The 20,505-nt window shown below is 50.7% G+C and overlaps 2 protein-coding genes across 8 annotated transcripts in view; both read left to right on the forward strand.

Annotated features, from left to right (window-relative positions):
* Window positions 1-6,435, forward strand: part of MTOR (mechanistic target of rapamycin kinase) — a 68,378-nt gene extending 61,943 nt beyond the window's left edge. For all 5 annotated transcript variants that reach the window (XM_077312689.1, XM_077312690.1, XM_077312691.1 and 2 more), the window contains 11 exons: window positions 190-337; window positions 464-586; window positions 1,198-1,280; window positions 1,874-1,946; window positions 2,096-2,170; window positions 2,491-2,626; window positions 3,542-3,607; window positions 4,158-4,238; window positions 4,693-4,773; window positions 5,313-5,418; window positions 5,582-6,435. In XM_077312689.1, the coding sequence (XP_077168804.1) occupies window positions 190-337; window positions 464-586; window positions 1,198-1,280; window positions 1,874-1,946; window positions 2,096-2,170; window positions 2,491-2,626; window positions 3,542-3,607; window positions 4,158-4,238; window positions 4,693-4,773; window positions 5,313-5,418; window positions 5,582-5,597 (988 nt within the window). In that variant the 3' untranslated portion in view covers window positions 5,598-6,435. The remainder of the gene's footprint in view (window positions 1-189; window positions 338-463; window positions 587-1,197; window positions 1,281-1,873; window positions 1,947-2,095; window positions 2,171-2,490; window positions 2,627-3,541; window positions 3,608-4,157; window positions 4,239-4,692; window positions 4,774-5,312; window positions 5,419-5,581) is intronic.
* Window positions 6,436-7,467: 1,032 nt separating this feature from the next.
* On the forward strand, window positions 7,468-19,203 carry EXOSC10 (exosome component 10). 3 transcript variants are annotated; one of them, XM_077311524.1, is made up of 25 exons: window positions 7,468-7,679; window positions 8,100-8,236; window positions 8,476-8,599; window positions 9,325-9,429; window positions 9,915-10,083; window positions 10,354-10,465; window positions 11,003-11,078; window positions 11,175-11,285; window positions 11,877-12,020; window positions 12,244-12,434; window positions 12,859-13,015; window positions 13,547-13,695; window positions 14,687-14,737; window positions 15,083-15,194; window positions 15,384-15,434; window positions 15,560-15,638; window positions 15,758-15,879; window positions 16,180-16,275; window positions 16,720-16,794; window positions 17,064-17,157; window positions 17,420-17,496; window positions 17,818-17,986; window positions 18,156-18,217; window positions 18,495-18,571; window positions 18,963-19,203. In XM_077311524.1, exons 1-25 carry the CDS (start codon window positions 7,554-7,556, stop codon window positions 18,991-18,993), a joined length of 2,697 nt encoding a protein of 898 aa, XP_077167639.1. In that variant the 5' UTR covers window positions 7,468-7,553; the 3' UTR covers window positions 18,994-19,203. The 3 variants fall into 3 exon arrangements, with proteins under 3 accessions (XP_077167639.1, XP_077167638.1, XP_077167637.1); XM_077311523.1 differs by having other exon boundaries at window positions 9,918-10,083; window positions 17,064-17,163; window positions 17,423-17,496; XM_077311522.1 differs by having other exon boundaries at window positions 7,475-7,679; window positions 17,064-17,163; window positions 17,423-17,496.
* Window positions 19,204-20,505: the final 1,302 nt, after the last annotated feature.

The raw sequence follows: 20,505 nt of genomic DNA on the forward strand, positions 1-20,505 counted from the left end.
GTTTGCTATTTTTTTTTTTTTAGTTACCTGCGTATAATTGCTGTGCACCCTAGGTGAGCAAGAATGTGGACTTTGGTGGCTTTGTTAAGTGTCCTTCTCTGCGACTGAACTGGTGGATGGATGAACGGGCATGACTGGGACTCAGAACCCAGAGGCTTGAATTTAATTTCCTGATCTGGGTTGTTCCAGCATTCAGCGGTATGCAGTCATTCCACTCTCTACAAACTCTGGCCTTATCGGCTGGGTGCCTCACTGTGACACTCTGCACGCGCTCATCCGAGACTACAGGGAGAAGAAGAAGATACTGCTCAACATTGAACACCGCATCATGCTCAGGGTGAGGCCACAGCAACAGGGAGGGGGGGAAGGTTGGGCATGGCTCCCGGAGCTGCATCACCTCCCTGTCAGAATCGTGCCTCTCGGAGGAGCACGAGAGTCACTGAGTGTTTCTCTTCTTTTGCAGATGGCCCCAGACTACGACCACCTCACGCTGATGCAGAAGGTGGAAGTGTTTGAACACGCCGTGAACAACACTGCCGGAGACGATTTAGCCAAGCTGCTGTGGCTGAAGAGCCCCAGCTCTGAGGTAGAGCTTGTGCAAATATTGAAATCTGCCTTGTATGAAAACTCAGTATGCACCAAATGTGTGTGTTGCCAAACAAGGCGACGTGCCACTTCCCCAGAACTAGGCCTGTGTGAGAAATATAAAGGGTTTCAATTTTAAAATACATAGGAAGCAAGAGGCTACATTATGCACTTGCAGCTTGTAGGAAAAGGGGAATTCTGTAGTTTTTCCTCTCTCCATCAAAGCCTATCTTTTTACTAGTTGCAAAATAGCTGTTGTCCCATGAAGCCCTTTTACTGATTGGCTGAGATATGGTTATGTCATGGAATGTTCACCAGCATTCTTATTGCCAGAGGAGGGGAAAGGGAGTCATCGTGAAAGTATAGCACACGGGGAATGAGGAATGCAGAATGTTCATCAGCAGGAGACTCACTCTTGGTCAGCATGGGGTGAGGGTGGAAGAGTTGTGATTGAATTTCACATTGATTTAAAATATCTCTGGTGTCTTTTACCGATTATAAATTTAACCACTGCTGGTTTTTTCTTTAACATTCCTCTTTTTTGCAGTCCCTTCTCTGGTGGACAGAATTCACTTGGGTCTGCAAATGGCTCATGATCTGTTTGTTTTTTAGGTGTGGTTCGACAGGAGAACAAATTACACTCGCTCCCTAGCAGTGATGTCCATGGTTGGTTACATCTTGGGTCTTGGTGACAGGCAAGTGACACGTGACTCGTTTGCCCTCAAAAGCACCAGAATATGAAAATCAGCCCTAGAACCTAGGAGGGACAAGGAAGCCATACAGTCTGGGCCTAATGCAGAGGTCTCCACACATCCTTGCTTCACATAGATTAACCCCATGTGTGATTGATCGATGCTGCGTTTATTTATATATTGGAAAGCTATTTGGTTTGGTTGACCAAGGTTTTTGCTTTTGTGTTTTAGTAATTTTCTGTCTTCTTTCCTTCCTTCTCTGTATGCATTCTGCATACTTTAATTATTCTAGCAAGATTTCCAGGGAATAAGCTTTTGAGAGTCAAAACGCCCTTCTTCAGGTGTCTGTCAAAGGGAGCTTCAATTCTCAAAAACTCATTCCCTGGAGTTCTTTGTTAGTCTTTAAGCTGCGACAAGATGCCAGTCTTGTCCTTCTACTGCAGACCAACATGGCTATCCACCAGAAATTTTTATTATGCTAGTGTAAACTGCCTTGCAAGTCAGATTTCGGGGGGAAGGGCATCCCCCCCCCCAAGGAAAATGGATGAATTCTGTAAGCCAGCGGCACGTCAGTTACTGTCCTGTACTTCCCCCAGGCACCCGTCCAACCTGATGCTTGACAGACTGAGCGGCAAGATTCTGCACATCGACTTTGGGGACTGCTTTGAGGTACTTTGCCCGGATTCTTTCTTAGCAAGAAAACTAGATTCATCCAGAGGGAAAGTCTTCCTAACTAGTTCAGCATCCTCTTCTCAGCAAGGGAATATCTGCACCGTCAGCATCTCCATTCTAATCAGCTCTCCTGCCTTCCTTTGCAGGTTGCGATGACCAGGGAGAAGTTCCCTGAGAAGATTCCCTTTAGGCTGACGAGGATGTTGACCAATGCCATGGAGGTAAGTGGAAGTGAGCAACGGCTGTCCCTAAGCAGAAAGGGCTTCCTTTCCCCTGCAGTTGACATCGGAGCCTCTTGTCCGCAGCAGCTCTGACCTTCCCTCCCTGCATTCCCTGCCCCCCTTGCACTTTCATGGGTCTGTCTAAAAGGAGTTATTTGAAAACCCAGTTCTGTGTTTCTTTGAAACCCCAAACAACTGCTGTTTTTCAGATTGAGTCAAACTTGGCTTGGCTTCCTAAGCATAACATTTGGACTGATTTGCAATGCCTTTGGGGGGATACTCCCGTGTAAGAACTGCAATGCTTCCCCAACTCTCCACAGGTGACTGGCCTAGATGGCAATTACAGAATCACCTGCCACACTGTGATGGAAGTCCTGCGGGAGCACAAAGACAGCGTCATGGCCGTGCTGGAAGCCTTTGTGTACGATCCCTTGCTGAACTGGAGGCTGATGGACAGTAAGTGGGACCGTCCAAAGAGCAGCGGCAGAGGGCTTGCTCTGGGATTGCATTTTCCTAGGCTGCTAGGCCACCGGGCAGCAACGTCAGAGAGTGACTTGGACTCATTGGAGCCAAGAAGGCAACAGGAAGGGCTTGAATGTGTTTATGGAGTCGGACATATAGATACAAAATCAACTGGAAGTTAACTCCGGATACTCATCTCCACTTGCCTGCCCAGCATCTGCTTTTATGTGGGGAAAGCGTTGGTGTTAATTTAGAATATTTGTGAAGATGAAGACAAGAATACACTCATAGCTGTCAATGTATTCCTTTGTTTTAGCAGCAGCACATTATAGATAAAGGTCTCTGCAGCATCTCTCTCTCTCTCTCTCTCTCTCCAATAATTAAGCATCAGCATTGTAGATAAAGGCTGCAGTTGGGGCTGGAAGTTCCTCCTCTTCTGTTTTATAGTTCCCTTCCAGCAGTGATCCATGTTAGCATCCCCCATATTAGCTTTTTCAAACGATACTCGCCATGGAAGCAGGTTGAAGGGGAAAAGCACTCACCTTATCCACAGGATATTTCTTCCAGATTGGAGTCTGTGAAGTGCTTGGCCAGCCAGGAGAGTCTCCCGGGGTGGCTGCAAAGAGGAGAAACCCCTTTAAAAATTCAGGTGTTCCCCTGCCCGTCTAGACTGAAGCCAAAATAATGACCCAGAGCTTTTAATAGCATCAGGCACACTCACAGAAGAGACATAATTTCCCCGTAGATATGCACAAGTCCAAGATTAAATTGAGTTTTTAAACCTTTTGTTTAAAAAGAAGAGTATCAGGAAGCACAGGCATTCAGCCGTGAGCACTGTTTGGGAGAACCAAGGTTGACAATAGAAGGCTTTCAGAGGCTTTCAAAGTGACCACAACTGTATTTTTGCAGCAAACACAAAAGGCAACAAGCGATCACGTACACGGACAGACTCCTATTCTGCTGGCCAGTCAGTAGGTGAGTGTGGACCAACCGCTGCCTTTGGTGGTTCCCTTTATGGTACTCTTTGTTTGCGTCTAGTAAAATCTTATTTTTCCCACTTACTCCAGAAAAAAACAGGATAGCAGGTGACAGGAAGGAAATCAGTGGAGTCCAATAAAATGGCATTTTTGTTTCCAGAACTGGGCACTGAACGCTCCACCACCCAGAAAGTTACACAAACTGCACTTCACCAGTGTAGGGAGATGAGAGCACAATCTGATGGCTCTTCTTCCACGGGGTCTGCCCCTGTGGGGCCTATCACTGCCACCTTAAGACCACTCCCCTGCCCCTAAGCCCCAATGACTAGATATTGGCCTTGGAGACCTCTCTGGTTAGCAGAGGAATGGAAATGTTGCATTAGTGCTACTGTTTTCCGTCTTGCTCTATGGGAGGCATAATAAATGCTCACACCCTACAACCAGCTCACGTACCTTACAAGCAATAGCACAGAAGCCTCTTGCAACAAGATCCTTAGTTCCCAGGGACCATGCTTGTGTCTGACCTGAATTTTCTCTTCCCTCATTAGAAATGCTGGACAGCGTGGACCTGGGTGAAACGGCCCATAAGAAAGCTGGGACCACCGTGCCTGAATCCATCCATTCCTTCAGTAAGCATGGAAGTGACTGCAATTTTCCCCGGAGAAGAGCGTCCCGGGGTGGGCAGAGGGTGGGGGGTTGCATCCTCCCGATTGTTTCCACCCGGGAGGAGAAAGAAGAGGGACCCCTTTTAGCCACAGAAGAGGCTACTTCAGGGATCATAGGGCCCACGTGGACTGGGATTGCAGTGAGGAGAGTGCTTGTGTGAGAGTGAGAAAGTGGGTGTGACCCAGCCCCCTTTCTCCCACAGTGGGTGGCCTTTACTTCTAGGAAGCCCAGAAGGAGACAAGAGGCCCAAAGCCAGCCTGTTCTCAGACTGAAGGAGCCCCAAGCCCAGAATGCCCTTCTCTGTTTATGACGTACTCTTTAAGAGGCTTGGCCCCTCTCCCACCAAGCACAGCTGTCTAGGAGAGGAGCTATCAACAAAATACAGAACTAACCCGTATCCCTGTTTCTGCCTTCCAGTAGGGGATGGCCTCGTGAAGCCAGAAGCCTTGAATAAAAAGGCCATACAGATTATCAACAGGGTCCGTGATAAACTCACAGGTACATGTGCACTTTTCACAAAATGCTAAACAAAAAAGGGTCTTTTCCTAAGCTCGTCGTTGTCCTTTTTTTAACCTCTTCATTATTAACTGTGTCCTGAACTCTGAAATGTAACCAAATTTCCAGCTGCTTGTTGCTTTTCTTCTGGTTCTCAGACTTTTCCCAAGCAAACTGTGAAGCGTCTAGACAGGTGCTTCTCCCTTCAAGCTGATGTTGGTTTGCAGGACACACACAGATGGTCCCTAGCACAGAATCTTAGGGCCTTCTGACATTCCACATCTAGGTGCATCTAAGTGCATGTTGTTGTTTTTTAAGTGAAATGCGCACCTCCTACAAACAACATCTAAACAATAAAGAAGAATTCTGCTCTTTAAAAACAAATCTGTGATATAGATTCTCTGTTTCTTCTCAAGTCTTGTCTGGAGCGATGCCTACCTAGTCCTTTTTCGTGTGGGGCTGTTGGAAGAGAGCGCACACTTCCCCCTTGCAGTTGTGGTCTGGTGAGCTCATCAGCCTCTGTTCTTTCTCTCCTTGCAAAGGGCGAGACTTCTCCCACGATGACACGCTGGACGTCCCCACGCAAGTAGAGCTGCTGATCAAACAGGCCACCTCCCATGAGAATCTCTGCCAGTGCTACATTGGATGGTGAGTTTTTACCTAGCCTTGAAACTGAATGTTTCATATTTGTCGGGATCCAGAAACACCTCTGGACACCTCCAACTTTTGGCACTTGGACGGTAAGAAGACAGAATAAGTTGGGGAGACGTTTGAATCCATGCTAATGTCAAACTCTCCTATTCTTCTGCAGGTGCCCTTTTTGGTAGTAGGAGACTTGGACTGACGCATCCACGAGTTGTCCTAGAGATTTTTAACCCTCCAAGCATTTTCTTCTGGAAATCAGAGGAGGGGGGAAATGGACTGTGTGTGGGGAAACCTGCCTTTGTCAAATATGTTGAAATGTAAATGAAGACGCTGTATCCTAAAAGTTGGCTTGAGTCTATTTGGAGCTGCTGCTATCTGTCAAGGAACAGGCTGGATTGAAACCCAGAGCTTGAAAGGGCCATTCCGAGCTTGTGTAGGAAAAAAAATTACATTCTTGACCTGGCTGCAGCCGTGGGAACTGGCAAAAGAGGCAAATGGTTTTTTTGAGAAACTGTTTTCCTGAGGAACTCTGTTGCATGGCCAGGGTTTGGTGACTTGGGGGACTGTGCTGATGATTGGGAAGGTATGGAGTGTCCATGAGCAAGCAAATCTGTTACTTTTCGGTCAGAGCTAGACTAGAAATGAAGCTGGGAATGATAACGTAATCATAGCATGTGTTCTGACTCAATTTGCATGGAAGGATGAAAAAGTTATTAAAACCCTGCAAGAGCAGGCCTTCTTACTGGAGATAAGATATCGTCAAAGGAGTTTTCCACACTGGACAGAGGGAGAGAAAGTAGGGGCAAAGTTAAGCATTAAAACCAGCAATGGCTTTGGGAGAAGAACCTGTCACACCTGAGGAAAATGGGAGTTAAAACACTAGGGTGAGTGCCTGACGTTGTCCTGAATTTATTAAGGAAACTATTATTAAGAAAAATGCACAAAGCATAGCCACGTTTAAGATGCCATGTTGTAGTTTGAATATTTTTGGTGCCAATAAAGTACACCAGACTGTGTAAAGACTCCAGCAGGATTCTGAGTGCCTCTTGCCTCTGTGACTGCACGGTGTGTGGCGGGAGGGCTGCTGCAGAGAGAGATCCCCCCCGGCCAGTTCATCCTGCACGCCACGTGGGACAGAGGCCGGAAATGTTGCTGGTTGCTCAAGGCTGCAATTTCCAAAATTCCTCTCTGTAGAGCGACCGCATGAGGACTGCCCCACGTAAGTATTTTTCCTCCAGAATCAGCGCAGCAAAGACGCGTGTCCTTGAAAAGGGTCATCTGAAACCATAATAGTTCTACATGCAGATCGGGTTATGACTCTGAAGTCTCCCCAGAATGGGGAATAACCCAAGTAGGAAAAGGCAGTGTTCTCCATCACCAAAAACAAACGTTTGGGGAATTTATTACAATATATATCCTATTAATGTATATGTATATTGTAAGACACGTAAGACATAATACATCGCTCATTTCAAGTAGTACTTGCTGTCAGGTAAACCTGGGTAAGTTTGCAGTCTATTTCAACCATCTCTATTCCACAAAGGGTTGCTATGGCCTCCCCGACCCCAGACAGGGAAAGGGGGCAGGGTTGTCACACTGGGAAGATGGGGGGGAGGGGGGCAGGAACCACAGTGCCAGAGAGCCCCCCCTCCCGGAGTCTGGAGAATAGTTCTGTTCTAGGGGCAGGTGTGCCTACTTTCCCACCCCCTGGTTTACTTGGCTTGTGCAATCACAGAATCCTAGAGTGGGAAGGGACCTCCTGGGTCATCTAGTCCAGCCCCCTGCACCCTGCAGGACACACCCGCAACCCTCTGGCTCCTCCACTGTGATCCGTTCGGTGGGGGCGCGGGCATTTGCCCCACGGCAAAAGCCTCCCCTCATTACCCTCCCTGCAGCGAGAAAGCACGCCGAGCAGGGAAGAGCCTCCCTCCTCCGCCCGCAACAGCCGGAACTCTCGGGCTGCGCATCTCTGCCCCGATCTCTACGAGAGAGAGAGAGAGAGAGAGAGCGAGAGCCTTTCCCGCCCCGCCCTCCGCGCTGAGCTCTCGCGAGAGCGGGCGGGACCGGCGTCCTCTCGCGGCGTCCAATATGGCGGCCGCCTGCTGAAGGAGGGGAGCGGCCTGAGGGGCGCGAGGGAAATGGCCGCGAAGCAGCGCGGAGGGGGCTCAGCCGAAGCCGCCCAGACGGCCGCCGGAGCCATGGAGGAGGAGGAGCAGCAGCAGGAGGTTCTGCCCGGGTTTCGGGACGCGGATTCTTTCGTCAAGGTAAGTCGAGGCCGCGCGGGCGCTCCGGGGGCCGCTGGGCGCGGGCGCGCGGGGCACGACGGGAGTTGTAGTCTCCGTGGGGTGCAATGCAAGGCGGCTGCCGAGCCGGGATTTATTTTATGTATTTTATTTAGATTTCTATACCGCCCTTCCCCACAGCTCTGGGCGGTTTACATTAAACGTTGTGGAATACTTACATAGAATATTATAATAATGCTATTAATAACAGTCATAACATAACATAATCTCCCTTTGCAAGGAGATGCCGGGGGTTCGAGCTTGGATCTCCTGCACACAAATCAGGGGCTCCCTCCTTAGCTGCAAGCTCTCCGGCCTGAGCAGCAGGGGTTGTGCCCGGAGCAAGTGACTCGATGTGCTTCAGACTCTGACCATTCCAGTGTCCTCTTTGCCCTTGTCCAGCATGCCCTCGGCACAGTGGTGGCAGCCACCAAGGCATCCGGCGGCCTTCCTCAGCATGGAGACGAGTACGACTTCTACCGCAGCTTCCCTGGCTTTCAGGCCTACTGTGAAGCACAAGGGGACCGCTTGCTGAACTGGTGAGTCTCTCCAGGCTGGCTGCAACATGCGTGGTTCCCACAAGCACCCCAGCCGCCAATGGAGAAATAACACATGCTGGCCCAGGATTCAGGCCATGCTCTTGACACGAACTTCAAGGCTAGGGTGGGAATATATTCAGAGCAGAGCTGGAAATCGGCCTTCCGCTGACAGCTCGCTAGAGTTCTAGCTAAAGGCCTGGGTCCCAATCCAACATGTGCTTCTTTGTTCCTCCTGGCAGCATGAGCAGAGTGATGCGCTACCACGGCTGCCGCAGCCACCTAAAAGACAGCAGCAAAATCATGGAACTGGAGGACAAATTTGATTTACTGGTGGACGCCAATGACGCCATCCTGGAAAGAGTGGTAAGTGTCACCTGGCGCCACCTGTGGAAGTTCCATGGGGGCCACAACCAAATCACAGTCATGGCAACAGACCCCATGAACTGGATTTGGTCTGCCTTTCTGAGAGTGGGGTCCAGCTCTGTTCATTTTTTCAAGCCTGTTGCCTCTCACTGCCAATCAGTTGGCCATTCAAGTATTGTTCATCAGCCACCCCTTAAGAACATCAGAAGAGTCCTGCTGGATCAGACCAGTAAGAGTCCATCTAGACCAACATTCTGTCTCACACAGTAGCCAAACAATTCCTCTGGAGAGCCAACAAGAGAGCTGAGGAACCAAGGCCTTGCCCTTATGTTGTCTCCTCATTCTGGAATTCCAAGGTTGATTGCTTCTGAACGTGGAGGTTCCCTTTAGTCACCATGGCTACTAGCTACTGATAGCCCTATCCTCCAGGAATTGGTTTGTTCCCCTTTTAAAGCTGTCCTTGTTTTTAAGACCATTGTTCAATCGTTGATAAAATGTTATAGTAATGCATTGCATTAATTTTATGATGGTTGCTTCCATTTTCTTCATAGGAGCTGTTATCATTTGGAGTTTTTTTGTGGCATAAGTATCTCACTAGTTGCTGACAAAGGGTCTGTTTTTGCTGCTTTCCTGCTACTGGGCCAGGATTCAGCCTGTCAAGTAACTAAATAGTTTTTCCTATTTTGGTTTTTCCAAATCCTCCCTTACACATTTCTCCATTTCAGGGTATCCTGTTGGATGAGGCAGCAGGCGTGAACAAGAACCAGCAGCCCATTCTCCCCTCAGGCTTGCAGCCACCCAAGACAATCATCTCCAGCTGGAACCGTAAGGTAAAGGGGCTGTCCTTGAGTTTGGAACCTGTCTTTCCAGTCGGACCTTCCTGCCTAAGCCTATTTAGAGGGATGGCAATCCAAATCTCGAACGGCATCCATCAACCCTAGTTCAAAAAGAAAAGGAAGCCAACTAGTGCCCTAAGAAGGTGGTTTTGGAGGATGGGCAGTGACATCTAGAAGATGGTGGTCCTTTATTTTCCTGATATCAGTTCCAGGGTTGCCGTCCTCACCAGCTCCTTTATCAAGTGGTCAGGCTCCATGGCAACCTTGGCCCCATCTTGCCAGGCAGAGGGAAAACACTCCTGAATGGAACTAAGGGTTTTGCCTGGTCCAAGTGGCAGCAGGACACTTTCCAGAAGCCCACAGGACCAAACAAACCCGGGGTTTGATCCAGCAGAGCTCTTTTTGTGCTCTTAATCCCAACACAGTTGTCATTCTTGCCCCACACCTTAATGCATCCTATGATGTTCCACTTCTTCCAGCAGAGTGGAGAGCCCAACAAGTGGAACAAGTCAGAAACCTTCCGCTTGCTCCACGCCAAGAACATCGCTCGGCCGCAGCTCAAGTTCCGCGAGAAGGTTGACAACTCCAACACCCCCTTCATTCCCAAGCTCTTTGTCAAGCCCAATGCTCTGAAGCCGCTGCCAGAAGGTGAGGAACGCTTGGGGAGCTGGGGCAGAGGGCTCTGCCAGGGAATAATCCCATGTGCTGCTCATGCATTAGACATATTTTTAAGCATGCACATTAAGGAAAAACAACATTGCTCCTTTTTTAAAATTTCTGCCTGTTCTCAAAAACTAACCAGGCCAGATTTCCACCCCTCTAACCGCCACAAAAGTTCTAGTCAGCTGCTAAAGCTCAGGGGAAGAACAGGCAGTTTTCTTGGCCATTCACCTGACTGTTTGATTCTGGATATCACAGCACTCTCGAGAAGCCGACGCGAGCGAAAGGAGCGCCCCGAGGACTTGGACGTGCCGGCTGCCCTGGCCGACTTCCTCCATCAGCAGAGGACTCAGCAGACAGAGCAAGACATGTAAGAGGCTGGCCAGGGAGGAGATAGGAGGCCAGACAGTTCTCCGCTTCCCATCCCAGAGCTGGGTTAAGAGTTCCACCGCTGTTTTTGCAAAGAATAGTGGAGGGATGTGAAAGAGCTGCTGCCAGTCTGAGTAGAATAGCAGTAACCTTGAGGGATCAAGCTTCCTGTGTGGGAGGGGCCATGCCAATGACCCGGGTTCAAACCCCAGCAGTTGATGTGAAGGACCTCTGCCTGAGACTGAGGGGAGCCACTGCTAGTCTGAGTAGGCAGTACCGGCCGTGATGGGCCAGGGGCCTGATTCGGTGTAAGACAGTTTCATTTGTGCTCAGTAGAGCTAAGAGAGCCGGACATTCCCTGCAGAAACGTTTCCAGGTTCACTTTCCCTTCCTGGCTCTCGGCTGCTCTCACCTGTTGTCACGTCCTCCCAGCCTCTGTAAGCAGAGGCTTCTCTGCAACTGGAACATCTCTCTTCCACCTCCTCGGTCCAGGCCCACCCTTGGCTCCTAATCACCTGCTTCCTTCTGGTTTGCACAGGCTCGCTCACCCTTACCAGTACGAACTGGAGCGTTTTTCCCCAGCAGCTGACCTTCTCGAGAAACCACAAGTCCGCGTGAGTTTCCTCCTTCCTCCTTCGGCAGCCCCTTTGGCTTTGGTGCCAGTTCCAGCAGGGCCATCGGCTCATCCCGTGTGTTACTTTCCCGGCTAGGTGCAGAGGCCTGTGTCGGAAACCCCCTGCCACATGGTCTCCACCGTGGACCAGCTGGTGGAGTTGAACGAGAAGCTCCTGCACTGTAAGGAATTTGCCCTGGACTTGGAGGTAAAGCGTTTTGCTGGGGCCGGGAAAGGGGGGGGGGGTTAGTATTTGAGAATCCAAACACTGCTCCTTGAACTCTTTACAATTCCATACGTTTTCTTTTGTCTTTTAAAACAACTGTAATTTTCTTGTGTATTTAACAGTGGCGGAAAGAAGTTTTATTTTGTTCCACACATAATGTCTTTAGGAAGGGGAGCCGAGCATATTCTTAAGGGAAAGGTCCAGCAAAGACTGTTTGTTACGATGAATCAATGGTACCTCCATATTCAGAGGCAGTATACCCCTAAAAACAGTTGCTGGCAAGCGACAACAGGGCGGGGCTTGGGCTTCTGTGCCTTCGATTTTGGGACTTCCGGGGCATCTCGTTCACAGGTGTGCTGGACTTCATGGACTGTCAGTTTGGTGAAACTGGTCAGTAGTTGTTAGGAAAAGTCCTCTGTGCTCAGAATATCTCAGAATATCGGAATCTGCGACTAGTAGAGGGCCAGTCTTGCTGTGCTGATGAGCTTCCCCAGAGCACCGTATTGGCCACCATGAGGGAACGGGATGCTGGGCTCTTCTGAAGGTGCCGTTTTCTCTCTCACACGCCTCCAGCACCATTCCTACCGGAGCTTCCTGGGCTTGACATGCCTGATGCAAATCTCCACCCAGACGGAAGACTTCATCATCGACACCTTGGAGCTGCGCAGCGACTTGTTTATCTTGAACGAAACCTTCACGGACCCGGCAATTGTCAAGGTGAGCTGAGGGGGATGGACTTGGCATTTGTGCCCTGGAGAGAAAGGGAAACGGACAGTCTGGAAAGAGGCGGGGGGGGGGGCTGGGCTCTTTCCTCCCAGAGGTCCCTTGGCTGGCTGCAAAGCTGTGCGGTTGGTTTCATTCACCCATCGAGACCGAAGGGCATCCCACCCTGGCTCTTGCAGCCGCCTCGCTCTTCTGATGCCTCTCCCCTCCTCTGCAGGTCTTGCACGGCGCGGACTCCGATGTGGAATGGCTCCAGCGGGACTTGGGCCTCTACCTGGTGAACATGTTTGACACCCACCAAGCGGCACGGCTCCTCGGCCTGGGCAGGCACTCTCTGGACCACCTGCTCAAGTTCTACTGTGATGTGAACGCGAACAAGCAGTACCAGCTGGCTGACTGGCGGATCCGGTAATGGCTGCCTCTCTCCCTCCCCCCCCCCCCAATCCTGGATGTGGCCGATGACAGAAGCAATCAAGGCCCGGCCTGTGGCTGCAGAACTGGAGGGGGGGTGGCCATTTGGAAGTGGGAGGCTCCCCCTGCCTCACCTGAGAGAACCTGTGGTGGCAGGGAGAGGAATTTTCATTTTCCCCAAAACTTCACTGTTTAAAATATAACCACTGATTCCTCTTCTTCTCTTTTAAGAGAGGGGTTTCTTGATGGTGGGTCACGTGCTACATTATTAGTATTAACTCTTCTTAATGTATTCTTCTCCCCACCCTGTTCAGTTACATAATCTTCACCAAGGGAAAAAGGATCAATGTGGGCACATTTGGGTGGGAACAGGACTGAGGGGCGGGGGATCCAATCGCCTCCATTTCCCGTCCTCTTCCAGTCCCCTGCCGGAGGAGATGGTCCAGTATGCACGCGATGACACACACTACCTGCTCTATATCTATGACCGGATGAGAGAAGACCTCTGGGAGAAAGGCAACGGGCAGCCTGCTCTGCTGCAGTCCGTGTGGCAACGGAGCAAGGCCATCTGCTTGAAGGTCAGTCCCCGCGTAGTTCCCACAGTAGGAGGGCTTCAGAATTCCAGGGGCAGAGCAAGCGGTTTCAGGGTCGGCATTCGGGGAACTTTCCTACAAACACATAATTTGGCTTCTCCTCCTCCTGAATCCACAAAGCATTAATCTTGAAAAACTCCCACACATATTAAAAAATGGTGCACGCAGAGCGGCATATGAAACAATGGGTAGAACGAAGCAGAAACATTGGCAGCCAACAGTCGACAGTCACCTAGACACCCCTGTTCTCACTTGGTTTCCGGAAGCTGGCAGAGGAGAAGCAGAGCCACTTTCCTAAGAAAGGTGGTTCTGCAGTCTCCGTACAGCTTGCCCTGTCAGACTGCAAGAGAAGCACCCCAGGTACAGGTGCCCCATGCGGAGACAGGTTCATAGCAGGGAAGACAGTCCTGGAGTTGATCAAGTGATGCAGACGGAAGGTTGTAAGAGAGGTCATAATCCCTGCCTTGACACCCGCGAGGTTTCTTGGTTCATCCAACTGCCTCTCTTCTTTCCCAGAAATACGTCAAGCCCATCTTCACCGACGAGTCATACCGCGAACTCTACCGAAAGCAGAAGAAGCTCCTCAACAGCCAGCAGCTCACGGCGTTCCGCCTCCTCTTTGCCTGGCGAGACAAGATGGCACGGCAAGAAGATGAGAGCACAGGGTGAGAAGGGGGGGGATGGGTCTTGGGGAACAGGGACCCCAGGTCTGCATCACCCCTCTGTGGCCGGGCTGGCTGGCTGGCTGCCTTGGTGCTGCCATTGGGCTTCCACTTAGAGACACAGTTTAAATAAGGAATTCCAGCACCTTTTAAAGAAAGAAGAAGAGTCTGGTTTTTATTCCCCACTTTTTCACTACCTGAAGGAGGCTCAAAGCGGCTTACAATCACCTTCCCTTCCTCTCCCCACAACAGACAACCTATAGGGTAGGTGAGGCAGAGAGAGCTCTGAGAACTGCTCTACGAGGAGAGCTTGCCCGAAGTCACCCAGCTGGCTGCATGTGGAGGAGCGGGGATTTAAACTTGGCTTGCCGGATTGGAAGCTGCCGCTCTTAACCACTACACCAAGCTGGCTCTCTCCTCTTTCCCACAGTGGCCAAGGATTTTGCCAAACTGCCTGCTTCAGTCGTTCCATTGCTCCTGATACATCTTAAAGGCCAGTAGAGTTTTCACGGCGGAAACTTTTGTGGACTGGAACACATGACACTGTGATCCCCACCTGGCAGAGATGTGTGTGCACGCATGCGTGTGGTATCAGCAGTGCGACTCGAGGCTCCTGAAGGCAGCAGTAAATGGAGTGGCAGTCCGTCTTCAGTGGCCGCGTCCCAGGATAAAGAACCACTTCGCCACCCCAGGTGTCAGAGGGGCTGGCGGTTCCCTGGGGAGGATGAGGATTGGGGAGGAGAGCAGCCTTAGCGGAGCACAATGCCCCAGAGCCCACCTTCCACAGCAGGAGATCAGTGTAATTCCCTGGCAACTCTAGCCATCGCAGCAGCGGCATCGTGAAGAACGGAAAGGCGGGTGCTTTGCCTCCTTCAGCCATTTTGCTTTGAAGGGATGGGGAATTTTAAAATCTGTGGCCCCACCTAACCTTTTGGAAAAGCAGGGACTGCAAGAGATGACGCTGCGTTTTTTTTGTGTGTGTTTTGCTCTCCAGGTATGTGCTGCCAAACCACATGCTGCTGAAGATCTCTGAGGAGCTGCCCAGGTAAGCAGATAAGATTTTGGGTGATGCGTCTGCATCCCACCCCCCTTTTCTCAGATGGTTGAGGTGTGTGTCGGTGTGTTAATCACAAAGTTGGACTGTCCAAGTTTCACAGCAGGCATACTGCAAAGTAGGTGGCCTCTTCCAGCTAAAAGGGTGTTTCAGCTTCAGATGTGGAGCAAAACAATTTGAGATGGCTTGGATGAGAAAGCCAAGCTGCCCATGTGACAATTTTAAAAAGTTCAGCTGTATTAAAAGGAGGAAAGGAAGTCTGTTGCATCGTCTCCTGACCTTGCCAGCTGCCCAAACGGTCCGCAAGTGACATTCTTGCCCTCCTTGTGTCTGCAGAGAGCCCCAGGGCATCATCGCCTGCTGCAACCCGGTCCCACCCCTCGTCCGCCAGCAGATCAACGAAATGCACCTCTTAATCCAGCAGGCTCGAGAGATGCCCCTGCTGAAGGTACCAGTTATCCCATTTTTTCTGATGCTGTGGCCACGACAATACACCGCAGTTTTTGCAAGATGCGATGACACACTGCTCACGATGTTGCTAGCTAGAGTTGTCAAGCAGATATGTTGGCCAGAAAGAGGGGGGGGGGGACACATTGGGAAGCAATTGGTGATTTACATCCTTTTCATCCATTTTTAGTCTGAAGTGGTGGCTGGAGTGAAAAAGAGGGGCCCTCTTCCCAACCCAGAGGTATGACGTTTGCTGAAACATCTGCATGGGGCCACCTGTGGGCCCTCTGCCCACTTCTGACAATTTTTTGAACATGCAAATGCAACCAGCTAGACATAGTTTTAACCCTCTTTTTCTTTCTGCAGAAGCTGGAGAACCGCTTGTTCGGACCACACGACAGCTCGCATGTTCCTCACGACGAGAAGCAAAACTACTCAGAACTTGGTAGTTCTCTGTTCGCTGCTCTGCTCACGTGCCCCCCCCCCTCCTTGCTTCCACCTTCCTGTCTGGAACGCTGCTGACCTGATTTCTGTCTCTTGCTCTTCTTTGGTTTCGTTGTGCAGAGCCCGAACTAGTCCTCGAGCACAGCGGTCTCTTCCCCAAAACAAAAGAGGACGCGGATGAGATGGGGGAGTTGCCAACGTTGCCATTCCTCCTTTGCAGAGCCAGCATCAATATTTTCAACGTAAGCTCACATGCTGCCCAGGGACTGGCGGCTGGGGAAGCGAGAGGACAAGGAGTCTTTGGGGCCATCCCAGTCGCTCAGCCTAACCTACCTCACAAGTTTGTTGCCGCGAGGCCCGAGTGAAAGAAGGGGGAATGATGTGAAAAGCCAGATTGAGTCTCAAATCGGGGAGAGAGAGAGAGAAATGTTAAAATAAGCTGTAAAATCATCACTGCTGGGGAGTTTTGCAGTGTTGCCGGCAACTCCGTGTCTGCGGCCCCCCGATAGCTAACAGTCGCATGCTAACTTTCTTTCCCGAAGGAGCCTGAAGTCGATGAGGAAAAGGATGAGAACTTAACCGTGGCCCAGCGGAAAGCTCAGCGCATCATGGAGTCCTTTGAAAATCCGTTTCGCATGGTAAATGGAGCCAGCAGTCACGAGACCGGGCGCTTAAATGGCTCGGAAAGCCAGCGTGGTGTGGGGGTTATGGGCAGCAGACTCCAATCTGGAGAAATGGCTTTGATCCCCACTTCTGGGTGGCCTGGGAGAAGTCCCCGTTCTCTCCAAACCCTTTCAGCCCCACCTGGAAGGCAAGGAGATTGTAAGATTGTAAATAGAAAGAGCAAAGGACCTGGGGGGGGGGGGTTCAGGGCCACAGGGAAGGAGGGAAATTTAATTCTTTGACCCCCTCCCTCTTCTGTGGAGAAAACTGACCTGTCCCCTCTGTGGGCCTGCTTTCCTGCCTCGCAGCTCAGAGCCCCACCACCACCACCAGCTCGCAATCAGAGAGGCCTCCCTTGAGCACAGGCCTTGGGTGGGGATAGTAAAATCAGCCCATCACAGGACATCTTTGTCTTTCAGTATCTGCCAGCGGAGGAGAACCCACCTCATGTCTCCCAGTTGACAAAGTTTGATCCCTCCTCAAAAATCTACGAGGTAAGCGCCTCACGTGGGGACTTGTTGAAATGCCCCAACCAAGTGCGAACACTGCCTGTTGCAGTAGGAGAGAGCCAGAGTCCAGGAGCACCTAAAAGACTAGCAAAATTTGTGGCAGGGGAGGAGCTTTCGGGAGACACGCCTCACTTCCTCAGTAGCCTGCAAGGGGTCGCTGGACTCCTGCACTTTTTTGTCGCTAGGCAAGTCTACAGGTCGAGTTTGAATCCCGAATGTCGTTAATTTTTTGGTTATTCTGCTTTGCCATTCAGATCAGTAACCGGTGGAAGCTGCTGAGCCAAGCACAGATGCAGGCAGCAACCAAGAAGGAGCCTACAAAGAAACCGCAGCAGCAGCAGCAGCAGCAGCCAGGTGAGGGGGTCTGGGTCACCCTTTGCCAAAGTTTCAACTCCCAGAGAATCTCATTGGGGGCCGGCTTCTACAGTTCGGGGGGGGGGGGGTTACGTGTTAGCTAAACAGGTGATGCGTATTGAGTGGGGGAGAACTACAGCCAGAGGTGAAATTAGATGAAACCATGAAGAGGGGGAAGAGAAATTTTATACCCTTCGTCTCTGGAGTGTGTCCCAGTGTGGCAGATCTCCCCTTGATTTGCCCCCTTTTCCCCCCACAGCCACCAGGGAGGCGGCTGAGAAGGAGTACCAAGAAAAAGCCGCCAAAACAGCCTCCGTGCGCCAGCTTCTCAGTGTGAGTCTTTCTGCACCCTAAGATCACTTGGGTGGCAGAGGGGGCGGGATTTAGAGGGGAAAGGGACATCCAACATACACTCCTTGAGCTTACCTTGTTTCAGGGACCTTGCTAAATGCCACCCACCTGATCTTGGGCTTGCCAATGGATCCCTTGTAGGAAATGTTGTCAGTTTTGACACTATACCAAGCCCCCACATGTGGTGGAATCTCTTGCATGTGGTAACAGAAGTGGGGGCCACAGGGGTGTTTCAGCTCTCTCCTCCTCCCATCGTCTGTGATTGCTGGCTCTGAAATTCTTCTTCCTTGGGACCGTTTGTAGCAGGAGCAGGCTAGCAAAAAGAGGGAGCGCGTGGCCAGTGAGCCGGGCACAGAGACACCCAAGCAAGAGAAGAAGAAGCCCAAAGCCTCCCAGAAGCCAGAGGTGCAAGAAGATCCCAAGCCCTTCGCCCCCTTTGACTACAGCAAGTCTGACCTCAAGGTCTTCGCAGGTAGGACCCAGAGCTGGAAAATGTGCCTCCCCCAAATATCCCCCCACCTCCAATATTGACCTGTACCCCAGGAAGCCCAAAGTCTTGGTGCCGCCACAGATAAGGCCCTGCACCTCTTTGTGGTGTAAATTATTATCTGTGCTCACCTTCTTACCTGGCTCTCTTTCAGGGGGCAGTAAATCCAAGGCCTCGTTGCAGTTTGATCCTGCCAGGCAGGCCCACGCCAACAAGGTACAGTGATGCAGTATGAGGGAGGGTGGAAAGGGGGTTGGGAATTGCTTGGAAAGAGGCTGTGCAGTTTTTCCTGAGTGTAGGCAGACCAGTAGGCCAAAGGCTGCATTCAGAGGTCACAGGAGACTCCAGCCAAATAGGGGGCTGGGGGTATCCTTTGTGTCTTTCCCACTTCTCTGAGTTCTTGTGGTTGGATGAAAATGTATCAGGTGTGTTAGTAGGGAGAACCGTATTCCTACAAACTGGACACTATTTCTCTCTTTTTTTTTTAAACCAGAAATTTTCGGGAGCTGGCAAAGTTTCGCAACCAGCTGGAACAAAAAGCATGTCCTACCTGGCTGGGAAATCCAACCAGTAAGTTCATACAGCCCTTTTATCTGGTCATGTGCAAATTCCAGAAGAGATCCCGGCCTGCAATAGAATCAAGATGCCCCCCTGCCTGCGCATGCCTGGGGCTATTGCTTGTAGCTTGTAGAAGGAATGGGGGGTGGGGTGGTAAGCAGCCTGCTCACTTGGGGCAAGGGCACCCTCTCCATAGGGGAGCATTCCTTTTGTGTGCCATGCACAGAGCTCTTTTCCTTGATGGGTGCAGGAATGGAGGCCCTCTTGTGGCTTTTCCACAGCACGGGATAGGGATTGGGTCCCTGCAGTGATCTACCGGGGCTGGATTGCTTCATACGACCAGAATTATCCCAAATCAACCTTTAAAAAACATTCTCTCCTCCCTGTCTTGTTTTCTGCTCAGGGGCTTCAGACACAACTGGCCGAAAAGATAACGCTGTTGAAGAATCTCACCTGGAGGAACCAGGAAATGCATCTTTTAAACCGTTGGTCACCGAGAGGCCAGAGGGCCTTTTGGTGCTCGTTGTTTTTTTTGTTTTTTTTTTGTATGGATACTTGGTAGTGTTGTTTTTTGTAAAAAAAAAGTGCACACAATTAAACTGCTGTTTCTTCCCCCTCAATTGGGGAAGGGAAAGTCTGAATAACTTTGGAGTTTGCTTGTGTAGTTTTAAGATCCTCGGGAGGGGGGCGGGGTCCTTTCCCCCTTTGTGTTGGAGCATCCTTGCAGCTAACTTTCTGGGTAATTGGGGGCGGGGGGGGGGTGTCGCATAGCCCCTGCTCAAGTGGGATGGCAGGTTCCATTTAAACCAGCTGGGGAGAGGAGTTTTCTCTTACACAACTGCCTCAGTGCCCCGGTGCTACATCCCAAACCCATCTGCTAGGAAGTCTCTCCTTGCAGCTATTAACAAAAAGCAGTGGATTCTTAAGTGTGGCGTTGTCTCACTTTGAGGCTCAGGTCCAGATCAAAGGAGCTGAGCACTCAGACGTGGGGGTGAAGTTTCTGCTTGGCACACAGGCGGTCCCAGGTTCAGTCCCTGCCACATCCGGCCTAGTGCTGCACAGCAGATTCCACTTGAATCCATTTATTGGTTGGTTGCCACACAGATTGCCTTCAGCGTGCAGACTTCTTCACAATCTGTGTGTGGTTGTCCTGGCAGAAGACGGGCAGCAGGGCGAGCCTGAGGCGATCCAACGAGCCTCAGCAGACACCCTGTCCCACGGCCAAAGCTTATTCTGCGGCTCTGTAGAACTGTTCATTACATAGAATCCAAAAAACAAGCAGGGAAATTAGAATTTTCAATCCTGCTTCCTGTAACTCTTTCTCTGATTAATCCAATTAAGGGGGGGTTGGAATTTGTGGCTCCAGCAAATGTTTGATGTAGGTGGCTGGCGCCAACCGACAGGCAGACGGCAAATTAGTGCTCCATTCAGGCATGCTGGAATAGCCTCCCCAATCTACCCCCGTTGGTTTTCTTAAGCAAGGCTTGGAGGGTCTCTGTTTGTTTTCACTGTGCAACCTCTTTAACCCTTGTGCACCACTGTAGAACCCCCAGAGTGCCTCTGAGCATGTCTGAAGCTCCGTTTCTTCTGTTGTTGGCTGAACAGTACGTTGTACTTTGAGAAGTTGGCATTTCTCACTGCGGTTTTATTTAGGAGAATGTTTGGCGCTGAGAAGATAGAATGGGACGGTTGCCAACTCCAGAGGAACAGAAGTTTTTAAATGTGTTATCATTATGGATTTGTGCTTCCTTCTCTCTCCCCCCTCCCCAAAACTTAAATCATACTTCAGTTAAGAGATCTAGCAAGGGCCAGCCTGCATCATCTTCCTGTGCACAGCAGACACAACCCCTGTTCAAACTTGATAGCAAGTTTCTGCTTGGCACAGAACAACATAGTAGGGTTAGGGGAGTAGAGCCAACCAGAAATCTGATGGAACCGAAGCAAAG

Source organism: Paroedura picta, chromosome 15 (assembly GCF_049243985.1).
Source record: "Paroedura picta isolate Pp20150507F chromosome 15, Ppicta_v3.0, whole genome shotgun sequence".
Lineage (NCBI taxonomy): Eukaryota > Metazoa > Chordata > Lepidosauria > Squamata > Gekkonidae > Paroedura > Paroedura picta.